The following is a 22,535-nucleotide window of genomic DNA, read 5'->3' as shown; positions in this document are numbered from 1 at the left end:
CTTTAGCTCAGGGTAATTTGCTTTTATTCTCTTATTTCTTAACTTTGTTCAGATTTCTCCATCATACATTATGTTGCCTGGATCCTTTTAAAATATTTTTTTCTCTCCTCCTTACTGTCTTTTTTCCTTCAAGTTATGTTTGTCCTTTCCTTTAATTTCAAATCTTCTAGATTTTTTGGTCTTCTCTTCCCTGTTTCCAACCCATTTTCAATTTGGGTATCTCCATGTAGTCTTCTTTGATTCCAGATTGTTCTATAGGGAAATTTCATAGACCTATTTTTCTCCTGAATCTAGTTGAAAGCACATGTTAGGAAACCTCTCTGGTTTCTTAAAGACTCATTCTGTCACAGGAATAAATGTGCTCTGATTCTCAAAGACATTCTCTTCCTTTGGACTGTGGACTGTGGGGAGCTTTACTTAGGGCCTGTGCTGTTTCTCTCAGCTAATATTTATAGAGTGAAGGCTGTGATCATCTGGAACTGAGGGAAGAGATGGGTTCTATCAGATATTTTAAGATTCCTGTTCAAATATTTCAGTGTTCCCCGACCTCTCCCCGCCCCAGCCCTGGCCAAAAAAAAAAAAAAAAAAAAAAGAAAGAAAGAAAGAAAGGAAACTTAACAGTTGTCAGTCTACACTTTGCCATTCGGAAGTCTGATAGCCTAAGGAGGTTATGGATCAGCTGACTGCAACAGGAAGCCGATCTATGCCAAGTTCACTGGCAGTGGATGCTTGGAATTCACTGGGGCAGCATCCCCTTCTGGGCTGGGCACAGTTGCCTTCCTTAGGCTCTGGCCACACATGCCTGCGCTGCTGGTCCTTTGTGCTTCTTCAGTGTCTTGTTAGCACGTGGGGTACTCCATGGTGTCCCACCCTTGCCATCACCCTTGATCCCTCTGAGTTGGGCACTAGGAGTAAAGTTTTCCTGGGATATCTGTCCTTGGTCCTCTTGGCTTTTCCTTAGACTTATCCGATCTGCCTAAATCTGTAAGAAATTCCCTGAAGTCTGGCTTGTGGATATCCTCTTTCCATAGCTTCCTGTGCAGATACAAGCTTTCCCTTCATTTTAGAGGCTGCAGTTCGTTCTAACGGGACACTGATAAGCCGCTCAAGATATTTAAGGCATTGATGCATTTTCCCAGGGTCCAAACCACTTTGGTAGCTTGGCTTCAAATAGAGCTGCAGCTGGAACTCCTGGATTGCCTACAGTCTGCAGCCGATCTCATCTGTTCCTTAGCCAGTCGGGAAATCTGGGCTTGGCCTTGGGCGTATACTGTGAATGTGAACATCAGCCAATCCTAGAGGAAGAGAACCACTATTGAAAATAAAGCAGTGGGCATTCCCTGAGGAGTGTGAATAATAACCACATTAGCTAACACTTACTGAATGCTTACCACGTGCCAGACACTGTTCTGAATAGTTAGCAGATATTGGATTCATTCAGCTCTCCTGATGACTCTATGATAGAGGTTACTCTGATGACTTCTTATCTTACTGTCGAGGCACACAGGGCTTAGGTCACTTGCCCAAGCTCTCCGAGGTAGAACGGAGCTGTTCTGCATTTCAACAAGTGGGACTGAGATTGGAAATCTGATGGTGTAAGGAGTTTGGATTTGTTGGAATGGAGAGAAGGGGGGCGGCTGATGGCTGCCAGTGCAGGGAGGTGTCAAGAGGAAAATGTCAAGATAACATTTAAATTGTCGCAGTGGAGAAGAGGAAAGACTACCTTGAGGGAACCAGAAGAGCTGGCTACTTCCTTAGTATTTTTACTAGCAACATTATCTTTGAAAAAGCTCCGGGCTTTGCTGGTATCTTTGCTCAGGCAAACACTCATTCACTTGACAAGCATTTATTCATCACTGGCCACATCGGATCCTGTGCTAGATGCCTGGGATACAGATCTAAGGCCTGTGAGCCCTGTCCCTGAACTCATACGCTATGGGACACCAGTAGAGGTACACCAAGTGACTTTTAGTAGAAATTATTTTAAGTGGTAGTAAGTTGTATGTAGCATATCCTGGAAAATGGAGCTTCAAAATTTCAAAACCATCTGTGTTTTTATTTTATTGTTTTTTTTTTTTCTTTAAAGAGTTTATTTATTTGAGAGAGAGAGCACAAGCAGGGGGAGCAGGAGAGGGAGAAGCAGGCTCCCTGCTGAGCAGGGAGCCCAACATGGGGCTCCAGCCTAGGACCCTGGGATCATGACCTGAGCCAAGGGCAGATGCTTAACTAACTGAGCCACCCAGGTGCCCCATTATTTCATTGTTTTAATAATAAATGAACTCATTTATTTTCGGTATATTTTAAAACTGCAGATTCTTGACCTATATGTTAAGGTCAAAATCCATAGCCCAAGACGACACAGTAGAATTCCAGTATTGCATGACTGAAGTTGGTCCCTTTCGGTGATTTTTCTGTGCGTTTACTTGGCATCTAGCTCAGTCATAAAATTCTAAGGCAAGACAGTTCAGGAGAGTCCCTTGTGGTATCCAAAAGGGTAATGAATGAGGCTTCACAAATAGGAACATTGTTAAATTTTCCAAAGTTTTCTGTATTTGCTAGTGTCCTTAGTTTGGGTTTCTCTGTTTCTCTTACCAAGAAATGCACAGTTCCAGAGTCACATGTTCTTGGGCTTTCCTTGGGAGCCCTATGTCTTCCAGGGACTGGGGAGACAGCAGTGCAAGACGGCCATCTAGATACAAGTTCGTGTGATGCCTTAGCGAAATCAGACTGATGATAAACATCATAGCCCCTCATCTTGAGCTCTTAAAAAACGCTGCCCTCTGCCTTTAGATGTCAGGAAGAAATAACTTCTTGGAACCAGATATTTTCCCCTGTGGGTGGATATTAGAGTTTATTTTGGGCTTGCTATTATTGGAGTGTAGAAAGGCTATAACAGATATGCCCTTTCTTGAGAACTATGTATTTTGGCATAAATAAAGTGGTGTCTCTTGCCACATAAATCAGTGGTGTCTCTTGCCTCAAATATATTAAAATATCCAGACTACTTAAAATTAACCTCTGATAACATTAGACAAGTGTGCTTAGATGTCTGTAGTATTTTGATTATTTAAGTCACTTTAGAAATTTGGAATAGTAATGATGAATTTGGAACAAATGGATGGTCCCCTCCGGTTGGAGGAAAGTTCTTTTTTAATTACTGAGTCATTAAAGAATATTCAGAGATTTATTAGGGGAGTCATTTTGGAAGATGATGAAAATTTCTGCCTTCAAAGATGATCTGTTCAGGGAGTCAAATATTTTTAAATGTACTGCTATCTTCTCTTTTACAAATGAGGCATCGGAGATGGCTAAAGCTCCAAGCTTTAGTGTGGGGTATGGCAGGGGCTCGGGTGGGGGGAGCAGAGCAGAGTGGAATTTAAGATTAGAAACTGGATTAAGAAAAGTCTTCAGTTGTGTGTAGGAGGGTGCACTAAAAAACAAGGGGTCTCCTGTTGGCCAGGGACAGCCATAGCTGACTTTTTATGGGAAAGTGAGCTAGAGTGGCAGGCGAAAGGCTTTAATTAGCAGGGAAGTGGGAGACAGGGATGGGAGAGCGGAAGGAGAAGGGAGAAAGGAAGTGGGGGTAACGGAACAGAAAGGCCAGTGAAGAGGTTATTGATTTTCTATTTAAAAAAAAAAAGTATGCCCCCTTTTACCCATTTCTTCCCCCCACCCCCCCGCAAGAAGTAAGGAGGGTCTACATTTTTTAAATAAAAAATAAAGCCCAAACAAAGCATAGCTTACTCTCATACCTCATCAGGTTAAACAAGCCAACAATTAATATGCCTGCTTTCGGGATGGGAAAAGGAGTCCAGCATCGCGAGCCGGCTTGCCTGCAGTCACGCACTGAAAGCTTCCACCACGCAGAACCTTTTTTTTGGCGGTGGATGACTACAGACAGGAGGAAGAGCTGGGATGCGGGGCCGTGGCACCCCTGTTCCTTCTAGAGCATCGCTTCTCCTGCTTCCGCGCTCATTAACTTTATAGATGCTCTGGGCACCAAATAGTTTCTTCATTTAAACATTTTAAAGCAAAGGAGTAATGTGAATCCACTGGAATCTACAAAAACAGGCGGGTAGCTAGATCTGAATATAAAAGAGCCGTGCAAATCAAACAGAGCCTGGGCTGCTGGGAGCCTGCAGAGGCAGCCTTGGCGCTGGGGCAGGGTTCCAGGAATCAAGAACCTTGAGAGTCCTGTTTGTTGGCGCGCTTTCCACGTAGGAAAGAGAGCGGGAGACCCAAATGGAGGAGAAAGACCCATTACACCTCCTCTGAGCTCGCAGGAGCAGAAGGATGACTAAGCTTCGAACTTAGAAGAGAACTAAAGAACCAGGACAGGAGTCCAGGAACTAAGGATGAAACCACAGTTTTAGTACAACACAGCATGGCTGCTGGCCTAGAAATAGCCTTCTTCTGCTTAAATTGGAAGAATATTGGACAAAGAAGGTCCCAGTTACTGTTGCTGTGTCACAAATGACCTGGAAATCAATGGCACGAAAACTTTTTTGTGTTACGCGCACAGGTGATGGGTCACGTGTTCAGACAGGATGCCCGAGCGGCAGCAGGGAGGTCTGTACTTGAAGATGATGGGGACTCAGGTTGAAGCCTGAGGGTCACTCGCAGCCTGGGGACTAGAGTCATCGGGATGGACACTTCTTCAGTCACATATATGGCAGCAGGGCTGAGACGGTCAGATGGTGCACTCAACCTGGGACGCTTGTGTATGGCTTTGCACTTGGCTTTGGCTGTCTCACAGCGTGACAGTCGGCAGAGAGAGAGTGTCCATTCCCAGAAAGCCAGCTGGAAGTTGTATGGCCTTTTCTGACCTATCGCTGAGAGTCAGAGAGTGTCATCTTAGCTATGTTCTGTTAGCAAGTCAGCTCAGAGTCAAGGAGATGGGACACAGATACACCTCAAAGGATTGACATCCATGATTTGTTTTCCACAGGCAGTTAGAGAAATTAGATCAACAAAATCTCCCTTGATTATCTTAAATTCAAATGTAAACATTTATTTTAATACCTATAATTAGAAAGACAAATGTTTTATTAAAAACACCAATAGCTAATGTTCCTAAACTGAAATGTAAAGAATTCAAGGCTACTAAAAAGGGCTCATTTTCTTTTTATAGTATTCTGCTGGGAATTTTTTTGGTGGTGACCTGGCTTCACTCCTGCTCTCAGACTTTGATCCAGTACTTTCTGTTAACTCGGCATCTGTGGGATCATCTCAACAGTAGGATAATCTTCTGAAGTGGCTTATAAAGAGCCCTAAAGGAAAGGTGGGGGGAGGGGAAGGCTACTGAAGTGTCTCTGATAAACCAGGATTAATGTCAGAACCTCTGTCCTGGTGCTCTGAACCTGTCCATGTGCCCCAGGAGCTTGGGAAAGAGGAGAGCCCCATCTAAAGTGTCTAGCATGATGCCTGGCAAAAGTCCGAACCCAAAGGGTATTGAGGTGGAGGAGGTGGAGTGAAGGCATTGGCCGTAGGAATGGAAACCAGGTCAGTGCAAGGGAACCAGGAGGGCAGCCGGAGCAGCTGATGGACTGGAGAGGTGGAGGGAGAGAAGAGGGGCCCTATGGCTTGGGTGCCTGCACCGCTAACCGAGGCAGGGGCATCGGGCTGAGGGGCTCATCTGAAGGAGGGTGCAGGGAGCTTGGTTCAGGCCCATTTCTCTCTGCAGGGGGGCATCTTGATTGCCCGTGGATGCTTATTAAGAGTGGACATGCAGAAAGATGGGACCGTTGATTCACTGTCTTGTCTAGTTCAGCATTTTAACAGATGCCAACTTGGTTAGTGTCAGGCTGGCTTGTCATCTTTGTTGTTGCCACAGGAAGAATAATTCTGGCTGAACAGAATCCCACAGAGCATTTTTAAAGTTTGTATTCGTATTTTTTTCAAAGAAACATTGGGGAGTCTGATGTGTGGCCGTGTAGAATGACACCTGGGCATGATCAGGGCCAGAGATCACCCTGATCCTCTACCCTGACCATTCAGATACCTGACGTCCATCTAAGCGTTTGACTTAAGACTTTGTGAATGAAATCATTTCATCTGTGAAATCTGTATGGTTCCACTTGGGTAAAGAGCAAAACTCCGGGGTTGTGGCTGCTTATCAAGCTCAAAAACATGCGAAAAGTACTTACGATGTTTGCTTGAATTCTAGCCACACATGTCTCCAAGCATCCTGTTGCTCTGGCCTTGAGATGGTCATTGTTACACACGTACTGCCCTTTAAGCAGTGAGTATTTCTTTCCATCAATCAAATCCCATTTATGTGTGTCCATACCTATCCTATATGTGATTATATAATACACCTGGACCTGTATTATATATGATTATATAATAAACTCTATTAAAATCATGAAAGAGCTTACTGTTCAAGGAGGCCTTTCTGTGAACATGCTTCCAAAGTAAATAATCCTCCTTTAAATGCTTTTGTAGGACTACAGATTTCATAATAATGTCTGCTTTAGAGGTGGTTCCTGCATTTACAAGGGACTCAGAGCCCAGAGTTCCTGGTCGCAGTGTCACCAGACTGTGGTCTTGCCCTCGGGCACATGCAGCCCACCACACTGTGAAGTTTGTTCTGCCTGGCCCTGCTCCGTGTGATGGGCATCGGGAGGAGGGGGTCAGGGGTGGGGGCGAGGGGCAGCACTGAAGTAGAAAGGGCACTGAAGGTCTGGGCTTTGAATTTTGACTCTTTCTTTCTGGCCTTGTAAATTTGGGTGAAATTCTTCTGTTTTCTGGACTTCAGTTTCCTTGTCAGTTAAATGGAGGCTGGAAACCCAAAATCAAGGTGGCAGCAAGGCTGTACGCCCACTAAAGGCTCTGAGAAGACGCCTTCCTTGCCTCTTTAGCCCCTGGTGCTCTCCAGCAGTCCTTGCTTGATGGCACCAAACTCCCAATTTGTGTCTTTGGCATCACTTGGCCTTCCTCCCTGTCTCCTGTCTTCATCTCTCTTTCTCCTTAGAAAGACACCTTTCACCAGACGTGGGCCCCGCCCTAACCCACGATGACCTCATCTTAACTTGATTACATGTGCAAAAAGCCTATTTCAAAGTAAGGCTGTACCCTGAAGTTCAGGGAGGGCATGAGCATTGTGTGAGGACACGATTCAACCCAGTGTACGTGATTATAATGACTTAAATCCGTTCCTTATGGCCCCTGGAAGGGAGGGGCACATAGCAGAAACTCAGCAAATCACATGAAGCCATTTATAAGGCACGACTCATTCGCTCTCCAACCTCGCGACTCCTAGACCTCATTCTTATCCCTGCTCCCACAGTCACTTCACTTATCTGCTCACTGGCACCCCCTGTGCTCTTGATCCCGGAATGTCTGCCTCACCCATCTTTCTAGTCTTCAGTCATCAAGCTAACCACCCCTTGTTCCTATCCTTCCCAGGGCTTCCAGGGAAAAAGCACACAACAGTCCCAGTTGGGTTATGCATGGAGTTGCCATTCCCACTCTTGGCTGGACTTCCGGGACTGCTGGAAAACCCCTTTATTCATTTCAAGTGGGTTTTCTTTCTCATTCAACAGTCCCCTCAAGGCTATTGGGAACATTGTTCCAGCTTTGTCGCCCACCATGGAACTCCTTTAGAGCTGAGGTTGCTGCATATCCATCTTTCTCTGTCGAGGACCCCCCAGAGTTTCTGGCCTCTTGCAGTCCCCCAAACACCACATAAATGAGTGCTTCAACTCCGTTGACTTGGTTAGAATCATTTTTTCCCCTGAAAGATAAAGGTGATTTGACCTATTGCCAAACTTACCTCCACCCCCTTGAGACTGCTTTTACCTCTTGTGGCATGATTTTTTTTTTTTTTAATTAACAGATAATGTATTATTTGTTTCAGGGGTACAGGTCTGTGATTCATCAGTCTTACACAGTTCACAGCGCTCACTATAGCTTGTGACATGATTTTTAAATATAATTTTAACATTGGTCAACGTAGTCAAAGAAATGAATCTGATAGGATTATGGAGACTTTCAGTACATTTGTAGACTGGGACAAAGGCATCAGTGGAGAAGGGTTTAATCTACAGTGGCTTCTAAGAAGTAGGGGGAAAACAAAGCTGTTCAACAAACAGCTCTGAATTGAGCCCTTACCATCTGGCAGGCGATGGGTGGGCAGGAGGCCAGGGGTTTAGTGGTGAACAAGACAGATGCTGGCCATTGGCCATGCCCTGGAACTCCTACTCTGGTGAGCGGGGGACAGTCTGCAGATATCTAAAGATACTTCAGAAATACTACTTAATTACGTTCTACTGAGTGCTGTGGAAGAGAAGCATGAGCGAGCCTAACTAGGGGAACTAACCTGGTCCAGGTGGCTAGGAAGAGCTAGGAGCAATGGGAAATGGGAATAGGGTACCTGGTGAAGGGGTGGGGCAGAGAGACCAGCCTGTTTCTGGATGGAGGTGCTTAGAATTATGCATTATGTCCAAGACACAGAATTTAGTGTTTGTGTGGAAAGACCTCAGGAATCACTGACGCAGTCCATTGAGGGAAAGGGGATGGATTTCAGGGTGGGTGACAGAGACGAGTGACCTGTGTGTGTGAATAATCTAAAGTAGAGGTGTGGGGAGAGGGCCAACCCATTTTAGATGAACTTCTTCATAAGTATTGGTCTGAAGTGATTAACAGGATTGGAAAGTTCTTTATGAAACTGCTGGGCTCTGTGAAATGGTCTAGTGTTTATGTCATGATGGACTGGAAATTTTCTTGCTGTTCCATTGATTCCAAAGCCTCTCTTGGATCAACTCACTGTTTACTGAATATCTCTTTTATTTTTCAATCATTATTTCTTGTCTTCTCTCCATTAACCTAAATATTACCCACTGCAAGGCATAGTTCATTATCCAGTTAAAAAAGCCTTCCCTATCTGCCTACATGAAAAGACCCTCCCTTCTTTTGTTGTGATTCATGGTGCGGCTCACTTTATCATTCTCATATCCTGTTTTGTCTTGTTGACATATTTCTCACATTGCTTTACTTTATCTACATGGAAAATTCAGGAAGAACTATGCCAACTATTTAAAAAGTACAAAATAGTTGTTGGGTGAATGAATGAATGTAACAGCTATGGAATTTTCTATACAGTTGATGAGAAAATATCATCGGGCCTGTGGCTTGCTGGTTTCTTGTCCTCTGTCCTAAAATATGAAGGTGTGCTCTTTTTCTTCTTCTTCCTTTTTTCCCTCTGGATGGTACTAATCTGAAAACTTTCTAGCGAAAACACAGTCTACTTTGTGTAACTTTCATCTTTCTGATTATATTGGCAAAATAGTCTACACTTTGTAAACTAGAGGGAGAAATGCATCATTTCCAAAGATAATCTCTCAAATAAGCTTGTCCAGATGGCTCCCAAAGCACAGCCATACAACAGGAGCTGTGCTAATTGGTGATGATTAGGGTTTTAGTGACTTTCCTACAGAGAGTCAAAGAAACTCTCTTCTGAGATTGCTCTGTGCCCCGAATTATTTTGGTTGGGTTGACCTATTCCAAACTCAAACTTGCCTACTAGCCAGATGTCTGTGACCAGTGAGTTTCCACTGGTTTTTCACTTCCTAATGATTAAACCAAAATAAAAGAAGGTGATGCCATGTCTGGCCGACCGCAGACATTGCCAGTCACCAAAGCCTCAGCGTTCATCATGCGGTCGACATGGTGTCTGCTACCCTTGCAGGAGGCAGGCAAGGCTTTCCAAAGGCCGAGCTTCGAGGGAAAACTTGTAAGCAAGTAGTGTCATTTGGAAATGATTTGATGAATAGGAAACTTAGAGGCCAGCCATTGAAAATCTCATTTGTGATAAATTAGCAGTAATGTTTGGAGCTTACACTGTAGGTAAGGTCTGCCTTTCCCACGTGCTGCCCTTCATAGCTGACACATTACACATGTCTCCGCAGCATAACATATGGCTTCCTGAACTTGCAAATATGGCCTAAATGTGCTCTGTTGAACTAGCATCTGTTTAAACAGTCTCCTGGAAAGCTGAGCCATGTTCAATAAGATAGTTAATTTCATGTCTGCGAATGTTTTCTCTAGGGCCCTTTAAAATGTTATTTTTAGGAACTGCAGTAGAATATTTACAAATTTAAATTTGCACGAAGGCATTACCTGCCTCTGAAAGGGTAATGGACCATCAATTCTAAGCTGTAAATATTAAAAGATTCATAGAGCATGAATCACGAAGAAACAGCGCAGAAGATCTGTTTCAATAATAATAGTCACCATTTTTGGAGTTCCTAGTCTGTGCCAGGCCCTTCATGTACATTACATTTAATTCTCGGGATAATTTGCAAGGAAGCGGGATCCTCCCATTTTGCAGGTAAGGAAACGCCCATAACCTGCTCAAGATCACTTAGGTGGGAGGTGGGGAGCTGGGATTCCAGCTCAAAAGCACTAACCTCTGAAGCCGTCTCTCATTCTACACCAGCAGTTCTTGACTTTCGCTTATTGGTGGACTGGGGATAAGGGTTTAAGCCAAAGACCCTCATGAATTGTGTGCGAGCTCTGGCGTGTTTGTGCCTTATTCTGAGAAGAGCCCGTAATTTGAGCAGATTCTCAAAGGGATCGGGGAGACCTCTTCCAGAAGCAGATTTTGGCTCCAGGCTGCTGCCTTCCTTTTTAGACACGAGGAAACAGCGTGCGTAGAACACAGACTGTCCAGAGGCACTCCGCACTCTGTTGATTTGACCAGAAAGTGAACCGCAAGCCTTCTTTCTAAACAGTGCGCGTGCGGGAGTGTGTGAAATAGATCACATATAGAGATAGGTGCATGAAACGAGAATGTAGCATTTAACAAGTGAACCTCTGTGGAACCACTAACCAGGTCACAAGCTAGAGCACAGGACCCTAGGATTCTCCCAGGTGTCCCTCCCTCCTCAGATGGCCTCCCTTCCAACCCCTATTCTGACTCTTAAGGCAGACTCGTCCTTGCTTTTCTTCATCGGTTTACCCTCCAAGCACGCATCCCTAACCAGAGGGCTCTGTCTTCCCTGTTTTCACCCACGTCTCCATATAGCGGACTATAGTGTTCTATGTCGTGCTCTTTCAGCCATCTTGTTTTTTTCTCCGTCCCTGTTGTGTGCTGCTGTACTTTGTTCCTTCTGTTGCTTGATAGGTCTTAATGTTTCTTCTGTTATTGGACATTTGATTATTTTTCATTTCTGCCTGTTACGAGTAATGCCTTTGTTAAAATTCTTCTACACATCTTAGACACAAGGTGCATGTGCGACTCTCAGGGAAAGCATAATATGTATTAAGCTTTTGTGAGAGACAAAATATTTAGTCCTACAAGGAGAAAGTAAAGAATTCTTTTTGTCTCCCACCCCCTTCCTTCATGCTTCTGTGGGTAGCCTTTGCATAATTTCCACTTGTCCCCAGACTTGGACTAAGAATCAAAGAGCACACTTGAACCTGAATTCAGGGTGCTGACTGAGATCTCGGGGATCAGAGCCTCTAGGAGGAGGCATGGGTGATTCTCGTGACTGGGAGACAGTGGGTTCACCCCGATGAGTTGATAAGACCTAGCCCGTGGTTATGAAGAGGCTCGGAAAAAGTGTACCTATGATTAAAATATTGGACAATTGGCTTTAGAATATTTAAGGGAGTAGAATAGTTAAGGGAGTTGGATTTATTTAGCCTATTTAAAAAAAAAAATCCAAAACATGAATAGTTGTTTACTAAAGAATGAAAGTTTAATAATTGCAAAAAAAAAAAATTGCTAAGACAAGAGAGATTTAGGTTAAGGAAGAGGAGGGTATTCCAGCTAAAATCAGCAACACGTACCGAGCATGTGTTAGGTACCAGAGGGGCAAGAAATAAAGGCTGTTGTCAGTGCCTTCAGGGAGGCAAAGACAGGGAAACAAAAACAAGCGGCACCGAGCTCTGGAACAAAGGGCACAATATTTCACCGAGTCTAGACTGTGGGCTTCAGGCAGCTGAGTAGGTGGCCCTCTGAGACATCATGGAGGAGAGAAGCAGACAGAGACTACCACCTAAGGCTTGAAGAGCCTACAGGGCTCCGGGTAGGCTTTAGAAGGAAACCTTTTCATAGGCGGATGGCATGACAGAACATTCTAAAGCAGTGGCATCCGATGTGTTTTCTCGGGAGTCCCCAGTACAAATATATATTTTATGTCACCACCCAGGATGTATACATTATCAAAATTCTCATAAAACATTTAACTTAATTAAATATGATAGCATCTGATGTTTGCTGTTTTTCTCCAAGCTCATTTTTTGTAGATGTGGGATGAACCCGCTTGCAGGTTGATAGCACCATTCTGAGGGTACCAGGAGCCCAGTGTGGATGGAGGCAGAGCTAAGCAGCTCTATGGGAGGGAGTGCCATTTAAAGGGGGGGATTTCCATGGGAAGCGGTGAGTGGGGAATGGGATGTTTGTGTGGTGATGGGCTCTAGAAGCCTGTCCCGATTCTAGAGTATGAATGAATTACATTGGGTTGTTATGGCAAAATTTCCAACTTCACCTATCATATGATCTGCTTCTGACACCAAATGGTTTTCTCTGTACCCACAGCCAATCCTCCAACTCTTTCGGCACCAACAAGGTGTCCCAGCGGTGCACTTCAGTTCTGACACTAATGACCTTACAGTATCGTCAGACCCCAAGTTAAGGGGCTCAGTCCCACAAAATTGCTTCCATTTCAAATACTGTTTGCAAGTCCCTGGCCAACTGGACATCTGAACAGCCAGCTATAAAGTTGTTGTTGTTGGGGGGGGGGTGTTCCCACAGCCCACTCCTCAGATTTGATCATTTGTGAGATGGCTCACAGAACTCAGGCACTTTGCTTAGTATTACTAAGTTTATCATAAAAATACAAATCAGGAACAGCCAAATGGAAGAAACGCACAGGGCAAGATGGAGATGTGTGTGTGGGTGCGTACGTGCAACACTTCTACTCCCTCTCCAGTGTCATCGTCCCCCCAGCGCCCCAATGTGTTCACCAACCTCGAAGTTCAACCCTCTGGCTTCAGAGTGGGTTAAGCCTTTCTGGAGGTTCCATTTTATAGTCATAATGGATTAAGTCATTGGCCATTGCTGATTGACTCTGTCTCTAACCTGGAGGTGGAGTTAGGGCTCAGAGTTCTAACCCTCTAATTAAACATGGCTGATTCCCCTGCCAACCAGTCCCCATCCTGAAGCTATTTAGGGGCTTCCAGCCCCTAATACCATTAGCTCATGTAAGGGGGCTTATTATGAATAACAAAAGATACACTTTGCCCCTATCATTTGGGAAATTCGTGGATTTTAGAAGCTCCAGTGCTAGGAACCAGGGGCAGAACCAAATCTATTATTCTCATATCACGATATCACAACCTTACTCTGGCCAGCCCTCCTGTGAGACACTAGATTGGCCAAGATAACTTTTGATGCTTGGTTTCAGTTTAGTATCACTCAGCAGAGGAATAGAGGGAAGAGAAGAATTTGCTTCTGGATTCTCACAGAGCACGGACATTAAAAGTATTTATTAAACATCTGTTTTATCTCATCTTGTGATGGCCATGGAATTTTTGGTGTGGAATGCAGCACTGGGTAGAATGGTTTTATGGGAGAAAATACAGGGATAATCTCCACGGACGGGTTTAGGAGAAGAAGGTGATAGCACCTTGAAAGCCATGCTTTCTGGAAGAAACATGGTACAGCCCGTGCATATCAGAATGCCTATGAGTATCACTGCTCGCCTGGCCCAGGACTAGAGAGCTCAGTCATGTTAACGTCACCTGCTTGTGAGTGCTGGCTGACAGTCTGGGTAATGTCATTTCAAAATCTGGATTTAGAGATTAGAGAGAGGTTAGAGAGAGGGTTAGAGAGAGGTTAGAGGGTTAGAGGACAAGTTGGGATCCTTTTTGCCTCCACTTTTAGCATACTTGGAAAAATTAACAGTAAACTCTTACTTCTTTCTCATTTCCCATCCAGTGGTCTGTGTTCTCCCCCAGTTCTTCCTCAGGTTTGCTCCTGCCTTCCTGGTTTGTTTTGAACTGTTCTCTTGGCTCAGACTCTAAGGCCAATATGTATAGCATCCGTTTCCTTCCTGCCACTTACCATGAACCCCATCTGCAGCACAGACAGGTTGAACGGTGGTGTGGATTATTTATTAAATCTTTGTGTGTGGGTAGCCATGTTCTGTCCATCTCATCTGTTCTAACAGACAAGTAACTTTTGGCCTGCAATAAGGAGAAACTAGATAAAAGAGAAGGATTTTAGATCTCAAGGGATGTGCCGTTGACCTTGTCCTCCAGTGGTGGTGGCGGGGGGGCATCTTTCTTGCTGTGCCCTCTAGAAACAACTCTCTAAATATCCACATGTAACTAATTTTAGGGAATCCGTAGAACCAGATTTTTCTTTACCCGAGTTGAGTGCCTTAGCAGCACTGAAAAGGAAAATCCTTTCATGTGGCCTTTCTTTGCTTAAGTACTTTTGGTCATATCCTCTGAGGCTTAATATCCTTTTGATCTTCCCAATCCAGTTTTAATTTGGTCAGTTGAAATTAGGGAAGGATTTAAAGATAGCACTAATAATGTGGCTTTGGGATCATGTAGATAGGAACCTTTGGTCCTGAATGTACTTTGATGAATTTTTTTTGTTTTGTTTTGGCTTGTCAAATGCTGTCTGGGGGAAATAAACTTCAGTCTGTTTCTTGGTGTCAGTCTGTTTCTTGGTGTTTGCTACGTTTTGTTCTTAAGTAAAACTTCGCATTCTACCAACAAAGGCCCGTGCTTGAGGCATTGTATGTTTTGTTGTTCTTCTGCAGTAGGATGTCTGGTTTATCATTGAAGATAAAACCTAATGTCGTCTCTGTGAGTGTATTGATAGTTGCAGAAGTGTGGACGACATTGGCATAGATGCGTTCTTAACTTATTAAAAATATTTAGAGAGCTGTCATGTAGAGCTGCGCTATCCTATATGATAGCCTCCAGCTACTGGCACTTGAAGTCTAAACTTAACCATTCAATTCCTTAGATACACAAGTCACATTTCCACTGCTCAGGAGCCGCATGTGGCTAATGTGATATTGACCGTTTGGGCCTGATAATTCTTTGCTGGGGTGGGGTGGGGGCCATCCTATGCCATGTGGAATGTTTAGCAGCATCCCTCGCCCCACCTAGTAGAGGCCAGGAGCATCTAGTCACAACAATCAAAAATGTCTGCCCAGATTGTCACATGTCCCTTGAGGAACAAAATCTTCTCTGGGTGAGAATAACTTGCTTATTAGTTCATCCAGTACAGATATAAAACATTTCCATGAACCAAGACAATACTGTTCTAGAATAATCTTCAGCAAAGTTTGGTTGGGGGGCATTTATAGATTAAGCATTTTGAGCTTGAATCAGATTAGTCATCTGGTCCAAAGCCCTGGGAAACTGAGGCACTGAGTGTAAAGTTTCGCAGGTGAGGTAAACACAACACCAGGTAAGGTCAGCGCAAGGCAAGATTTATTTAAGGCACTCTTTGGCGAAGTTTCAGGGCTCGGGAGAAGGGGAGCCAGGAAAGTCGTGCTGGGAGGAGGTGGGCACTCTCGGGCGAGGTTCCACGACTAGGAAAGGGGAAGTTGAGGAAGTTGGGGGGGGTCTTTTATCGGGCCAAGGTAGGGCATGGGCCCACGTCCATATATGGTAGGGTATTTGGTGATTGGAGGGTATGGCGTCAGGGGTCCTGATACTTCTGTTTCTTGCATAGGTATCGGGTTACCTATGGAGACGTGACCTGAGCATACATCATTTTGGCAGGAGAGTCAAGGGTTAAGGAAAAGGGCTGGGGGAATGGAGAGGCTGGACGACTGCGCCCCAGCAGTCATTTCTGTTGTTCGTCCTGCATTCCCGGAGCCCCCCGACCCAACATTGAGAGGTTTGGGGTGACTTAACGTCCATAGCATGGATGTATCAATCTAGTTCATGCAGCCTAGAGGACAGACTTCTGATTTTCATATCAACCTATTTCCTCATTCTTATGTTCTCGCACTCCGTGGTGGCTCTGGGGAGGACAGAGTCCTGAGAAATGAGAAGGGCCCAGTCCTGAGCCTCAAAACAGATTCCTTACCTTAACCTTGTGCACCTCTGTTTTACTCCTCCATGACCTGTGGCTTTCTTTAAGGCTGGGGTTGGAGGGGTGTCTGGGACATCTTGTAGACCCACCTTTGCTGTCTCAGAAAGTGGAGCCCTGTTGGGTTTCCCAGTTATATCAGTGCAGAGATTGGGAACATGCTGCTTGGGCCATGGAAGGTTGTAGTCCTGTAAAATTTCCTTTTTGTTAACTCTTAAATTTCTAGTATCTCCTCCATCGGCTTCCATGCAGTGGTCCATGGGCAAACCTTTAAAATGAAATGCCTGGAGGTTTTTGATCTTAAGAGGTCATGAGGAAGCAAGAGAGCCCTGCAGAAAGTTCTGGGGAGGGTGAAGGAATCTCCCTAAGGGTGCTGGTATCCACAGCAAGGGGGGCTGGAAAGTAGGCTTAACTAGGAGAGATCTGGAGGGCAGGCCGGCCTGCAGAGTGACCCAGAGGCCCCAAAATGTGCCCCAGGATCTCATCTCCCTGAATTAATCCTGTATACCTCCTGCACCAACCCATGACTCTTTTTCAGTGACTGATTTTATTCTCTCCTCTGTTCCAAAGGCTTCAGTGGTTCACTGCTTCCTTTTCACATGTGAAACTTCCTGGCCTTCTTCTACTCAAGGCCCATTTGCTCTTGTATGGAGATCTCCTCTTTTCCTTTGTAAGAGTAAAAACCAGTTTTTATGCACATGAAAGCTTTATTGTTGCTGTGGTTCACAGAATGATTCTGTCTGAGGCTTGGGCTTGGCATTGGTGGAGGCTTTGCTCCAAGCCACTTGATGTTTAAGAAGTCACTCGGGAAGAAGTTTTGTTTCTTTTGTTTGTTTGTTTGTTTGTTTTTCTTTTAAAGATTTTATTTATTTATTTGACAGAGACATCACAAGTAGGCAGGGAGGCAGGCAGGGCCTGGGAATGCAGGCTCCCCGCTGAGCAGAGAGCTCAATGCAGGGCTCGATCCCAGGACCCTGAGATCATGACTTGAGCTGAAGGCAGAGACTTAACCCACTGAGCCACCCAGGCTCCCTGAAGTTTTGTTTCTGATGATACTTTGTTGAGTTGGTAGCCCGGATAGCTACTTAAAATCATTATGCAGCTCAAAAGTCAAGGCCCAGGGAACAGGCCAGAAAGAGTGGCAATGAAAGCAGGCGAAGAGCTGTGTGTAAATAAACCCTTGAGTAACCTTGGGCTGTGGGCCGGTTTGGTTCTGTAACACCGTGGGCCCAGTGAGCTGTGGCCGGGGTCAAAGGCCAGTATCCTGAGGAGCCAGCTGTCAGAGTTTAGCTGCAAACAAGCTAATGTGTAAACTTGCCTCGAGGTCTTTTCGAGTGGCTTCATTTTCCCAGCCTCACTGAGAAGAAGGGGCTTTATTTCAGGGTTTGCTGACCAGCTGCTGTTCCACTAATGTTTTCCTTTGGGAAACCGGTCTTCTTGAGTGTCTCCCCAGTGAAGGGGAAGGTATCCGATTTGGGGACAGCTTTTGATTTCAGTGACGGGAGGGTGGGGACCGGGAGCACTGGGGTCCTGCTGGTCAGTGTGACTGCGGCCACTGTTGTTCACTAGCTCTGCGTCTCCCCTTTGCTCCGCAGACCAACGAGTGGAACAAGAATGATGACCGGCTGCTGCAGGCTGTGGAGAATGGGGATCCCGAGAAGGTGGCCTCCCTGCTGGGCAAGAAGGGGGCCAGTGCCACCAAGCACGACAGCGAGGGCAAGACCGCGTAAGCTCAAAAGATTGGTTGCTAACTGTAGCGATTCTGGCTTCTCGAGAGTGTTCTCTGGAGTCCTTGGGATCCATGAGGGAACTTCACAAATACCTTGAAGGAGACTTTGTGAAATGACTGTCGTCTCCGGTTCCTACCCCTCATGTTAAAATGGGTAGGAGGAGATTTTCAAGTTCCAAATTGCACACTGGGCTTTACCGTCAGTGGCTATGTTTGTTTTCAGGTGTAACCAGAGATTGCACCAGAGACGAAATAGAACCAGATTGCAACCAAGTGATACGTGGGGAAGGAATTCTGTCCGACATTAGAAACAGCATAAAAGAGGGTAATTTTTTCATAGCCCTCAGGCCTTACTGTTTATATTGTTACTTCTTTTAAAACCCCTTCCTTAATGTTGATCAGTGATTACATGAGTCGTGTGAATTTTGCATTAGACTTTGCCGTTGCTGGTACTCTTGCCTGCCATAATTAGAATTACAGATTTGATTAAGGGGGGTGTGTTTGTGTGTGTGTGTATGCGCGCGCGCGCGTGTGTGTTTATCTGTATCCGTGCTTACTCTGGTCATACTGTAGAGAGGTCATTGACTTTGTAGCTAAGCCGACTTCTAATCTGGACTTCGTCACTCATGAGTCATGTAGTCTTTGAATCTTAATTTATTCAGTTGCAATGGGAGATGATAATATCTAATCACTAGGGTCATTCTGAATATAAAACAAGATCCTGACTTTGGTTAGGCACCTCCAAAAGCAGGTTCTGAGACAAAGATTTGAGTGTGAGCTGTTTCTTTAGCCAGCGCTCCCAGGAGCACACAGGAAGGCCTGAAAGCCCAATGGTTTGTTACTGACGGGCTCGTGCTATGGGCAGCTGGAACCCCATCCTGCTAAGACCTTTGGGAGTCTCTTTTTAGACTCAGAGGAGGGGTTGGCCTCTGGCCCACAGTCTGTTTTTGTAAATAAAGTTTTTTGGGGGGCGCAGTAGAGCCAAATCCATTACGTAGCATTGGCCGTGGCTGCTTCTGTCCTGCAAACGCAGATCGGAGGAGTTAAGGCTTACAAACCCCAGCATACTGACTCTCTGGCCCCTTGTAGAACTAATGTTCATACCCAGGTTCCAGGTATGCCTGAGAGTTACCCAACCCCAGGGGTAAGGAAGCTGGGGTTTCTGTTCCTAATCACTTGTCCCTCCAAGGTGGAGCGCTGCTCCTAGGGCCCATTATGATCGCGGGCAGAACGGGTCCAGGAGATTAGGAAAGGGGTACCTCATAGCTATAGGCACCCTATGTAAAGAGCTGGCGATGGCCCCCAGTAGGAACATGATCGAGCCAGTTCCCTTTCTTTCCTCTCCTCGATGAGTGGCTTCTTGATCCTGGCAGCTCCTGACCTAGACTCATGTGGGGTACTTTAAAAACATACTGATGCCACACGCACTCCACATGTTCAGAAACATGTCGTCCTCGGAGAGGCCCAGGGATCAGTATTTTTCAAAGCACCCCATCCAGTTCAGCCAGAGAGCACCATCATCCAGAGACGAGATTGACTCTAGATTGATTGACAGATAGTGAGAATAAAAGGCAAATTTTCAAGAGAAGATTGAGCCTCACATTTGAAAATTTTGTCAATGAAACCCTCTTCCTGGAACTCGCTGAATCCTGCAGCGTGGACACCAGTTCCGTTGTTGAGGGTCAGTCAGGCTCGGTGATAGGCAAGGGGAAGAGGGAAGTGTTCTCACTCAGACTGGAGTCTGGTTCCCTAGGAGCCAGGCTCGTGCTCTCCACTGAAGCCCCAGGTTGAGCTCCTCGCTGTCAGCCTGAGTTTGACTTCCCAACTTTGCAGAGGCCTGTGTCTCGGGTGTGGGGCCCAGGGCCATGTCCTGGTGGGTTCTGAGGTGGGAGGCAGGGTGGGCCAATGATCCTATTGAATGAGTTGCCTACTCAACCTTACATAATGCTTTGATCTTAACCCTCTTGCAGTGTAGATTGTAATTTCCTTGACAGAAGGGTCTGTTTACCTTATAGCTCATCCCTATAGTGACACCATCTAGCCCCCTGCTCCCCTTACAGATACTCAAAAAAGATTTCTCAAATGCGTTAATTACCCTTTTCCCCAGGAAGCCCCATTTGGAGTCCAGGCTTCTGAGCGTCAGAGGCAGAGGCCACACTCCTAAACTTGCTGTGAGAGCTTTAGACTCTTGTCTGCTTCTTGTCCCTGGGCTCCTGCTGATCCCAGCTCCCACAGTCTCCTACATCCCTCCGAGAGAGACGGCAGATAGATGTTTCTGATAGTTTTGTCCAAGACAATACTCACAAAAAAGAAGGTGGAAATTTTAGGTTGGCAGCTTAGCCACAAGTGTGATCACGTTAATAAACTTGTACCTTTTGTTAATAAGATGTTAATTATGGGTCAAGTAGATGGCCAGGTAGTTAATTTCTCTCTCTTGTTGTGGGAAAATATACATAACATCTACCTTACCATCTTAACCATTTTAAAGTACTCATTTCATTGACATTAAGTGCATTCCCAATGTTGCGTGACCATCAACCTTTAGTTCTAGAAATTCTTCATTGTCCCAAAAGGAAACCTTGGGCTCCCAAAGCAGTGACCCTCCTCAGCCTGCCTCCCTTCCCCTGGCAACCACTAATCTGCTTTCTGTCTCTGTGGATTTGCCTATTCCGGAGATTTAATATAAATGGAATCATACTATTAGACCCCTTGGCTGTGGGTTTTTTTGTTTTTTGTTTTTTGTTTTTTTTTTAACCAAGTGTAAGGTTTTCAGAGTTCATCCTTGCTGTAGCACAGATCAGTTCTTCATTCTATTATCTTTTTTAAAGATTTTATTCATTTATTTGAGAGAGAGAGAGAGAGCACAAGCAGGGAGGAGAGGGAGAATAAGGCTCCCTGCTCAGAGCCCGATGTGGGGCCTGATCTAGGACCCCGAGATCATGACCTGAGCTAAATAAAGGCAGATGCCTAATCTGCTGAGCCACCCAGGCGCCCCATTCTCTTTTCTTTTAATGACAGCAGTGAGTATGACAGTTAGACCAAAATCACCCCCTCTGTTTTGCAGATGGTAAAACCAAGGCTCACAGGATCTTCCTCTCCCTGAATTAACTCCAGAACCAATTCCAAGTTCAACCCTTGCCTTCGTAATTACAAGTCTGCTTTTTTTTTCCTTTTCTCTCTCTCTTTTTTTTTTTTTTTTTGCTTTGATGACTTCTGTGTAGAAAGAGGAACTATTAAAAAAAGGAAGAGAAGGTCTTTCATTATTTTTTCAGTGGAAGATTTTTCATAAATAATCATCTGTTATTTTTCATAAATAATCATCTGTTAACATTTAGTTTTTCTGCTTGGCATAGTCCTTATGATGATGAAAGTTGCTAAGTGATAACTGCAAGGGTTGAATTGTCAGAGGCCGCATGGGGTTCAGTCTATCTCGCTTCATAGTTTCATTCAAACCTGGTAGTTCTAGTATCCAGAAGAAGGGGGCCCTGTGGGGTTGGACACCATGCCTCCTGTCCCTTTGGCGGCATGGGCCTGGCCCAGAGCTCTGTTGTTAACAGGAACCCCAAGCGGTGTTCCCTTGGCTTCTGTCCCCTCACCGCTGGAGGTCTGCACTTCCATATTTGGGTTAGTCGAATCCATGCATTCCTGCCCGAGTACACCTGTGTCTCCCTCAGGTTTGAAGATTTTTCTCAACCTGTGGAGACTTCTCCTTTGTCCTGTCCCGTTCTCGCCACATGCATTGGTTGGGTAGCATGCAGGCTAGTAACTGAGTCCGTGGCAGAGCGAGGCAACGCGTCCCCTCTGCTGAAACTCTTGGCCGCATTGGCTCCGTGGAGTTTGCTGGCTTCGCGTTTGTTTGTGGACATGTATGGAGGGGTTGGCAGCTGTCTCCAAAGGGTAAGGCCAGGCACACACTTGGTTAGGTCCTTGCTTCATTCTCTGCCTACTCCTTTGGGTTTACTCTTTGACTTATCCCCCTCCCCACCCATTTATGCTGGAGGCCTCTTTTCTAAAAAGCTTTTGTACTAACCCATTTTATAGTTCTGTTGAGGTAATGGACAGTGTTTCCCTCTTGCCAGACAACCTTGTCCTGATTTGGGCTTTCCAGGCCCTCCCACTGGCCCTGCCGTGACTCCACTTGCCTCCCACTGCCGTTACTCTTGTCCTTGGCCTTCAAGGAGGCAGGGCTGTTGGCTCCCTGCCCTCCCCTCCTGTTGGCCCAGGTTCGGTGTCCAGTCCAGAAGGCCTCTGCTCTGATGTTCTCAGTCCTTTAAGAATTTTTCTTCTCTCTGAAATCCTGGAATCTTGATTACAGCTTGACTTATTCTACCAAAAGAATAAGAACAACAGAAAAGGCTCTAGAGCTTTGAAAAACCCCTTTTGTTGTCTGAAAGGGTTGAATCCCTTATAATAGAGTAAGCTCCCTAAAGACAAGAATCTGTCTTGTCAAGAATGATTTTTGTTGTTGTGTTGGGGTCTCCCACAGTTCCGGGCAGAGAAGAGGCATTCAGTCAGTATTTGTGGAATGTCTTTTTAGCATGACACTTATGGAGAAAACACTCTTTGTTAGTGATACCGCATGGATAAATTGATCAGGAGTAGATTAACTTGGGGTTCAAGAGGGAAAGAATTATTCTAGTGGACAGCAGAACCTGAAGCTGCCCTTCTCCCTGCTTCCAGTGCAGTTGAAAGAGAGAAATACTCAGCCTTTACTACCTAGAGAACCAGCTAACCCTG

General features: G+C 45.3%; 1 protein-coding gene across 7 annotated transcripts in view; it reads left to right on the top strand.

Moving 5' to 3' along the window:
* Positions 1-22,535, top strand: part of RAI14 (retinoic acid induced 14) — a 141,161-nt gene that overhangs the window by 69,484 nt on the left and 49,142 nt on the right. For 3 of the 7 annotated variants that reach the window (XM_032337643.1, XM_032337639.1, XM_032337638.1), the window contains exons 1-2: positions 17,378-17,533; positions 17,665-17,795. In XM_032337643.1, the coding sequence (XP_032193534.1) occupies positions 17,480-17,533; positions 17,665-17,795 (185 nt within the window). In that variant the 5' untranslated portion in view covers positions 17,378-17,479. Of the gene's footprint in view, positions 1-17,377; positions 17,534-17,664; positions 17,796-22,535 lie in introns of those variants that run through there. The other 4 variants (XM_032337642.1, XM_032337641.1, XM_032337640.1 and 1 more) reach the window with 2 other exon arrangements.

The sequence above is a fragment of the Mustela erminea genome, chromosome 3 (genome assembly GCF_009829155.1).
Source record: "Mustela erminea isolate mMusErm1 chromosome 3, mMusErm1.Pri, whole genome shotgun sequence".
NCBI lineage: Eukaryota > Metazoa > Chordata > Mammalia > Carnivora > Mustelidae > Mustela > Mustela erminea.
This window is presented reverse-complemented; position numbering and strand designations above follow the sequence as displayed.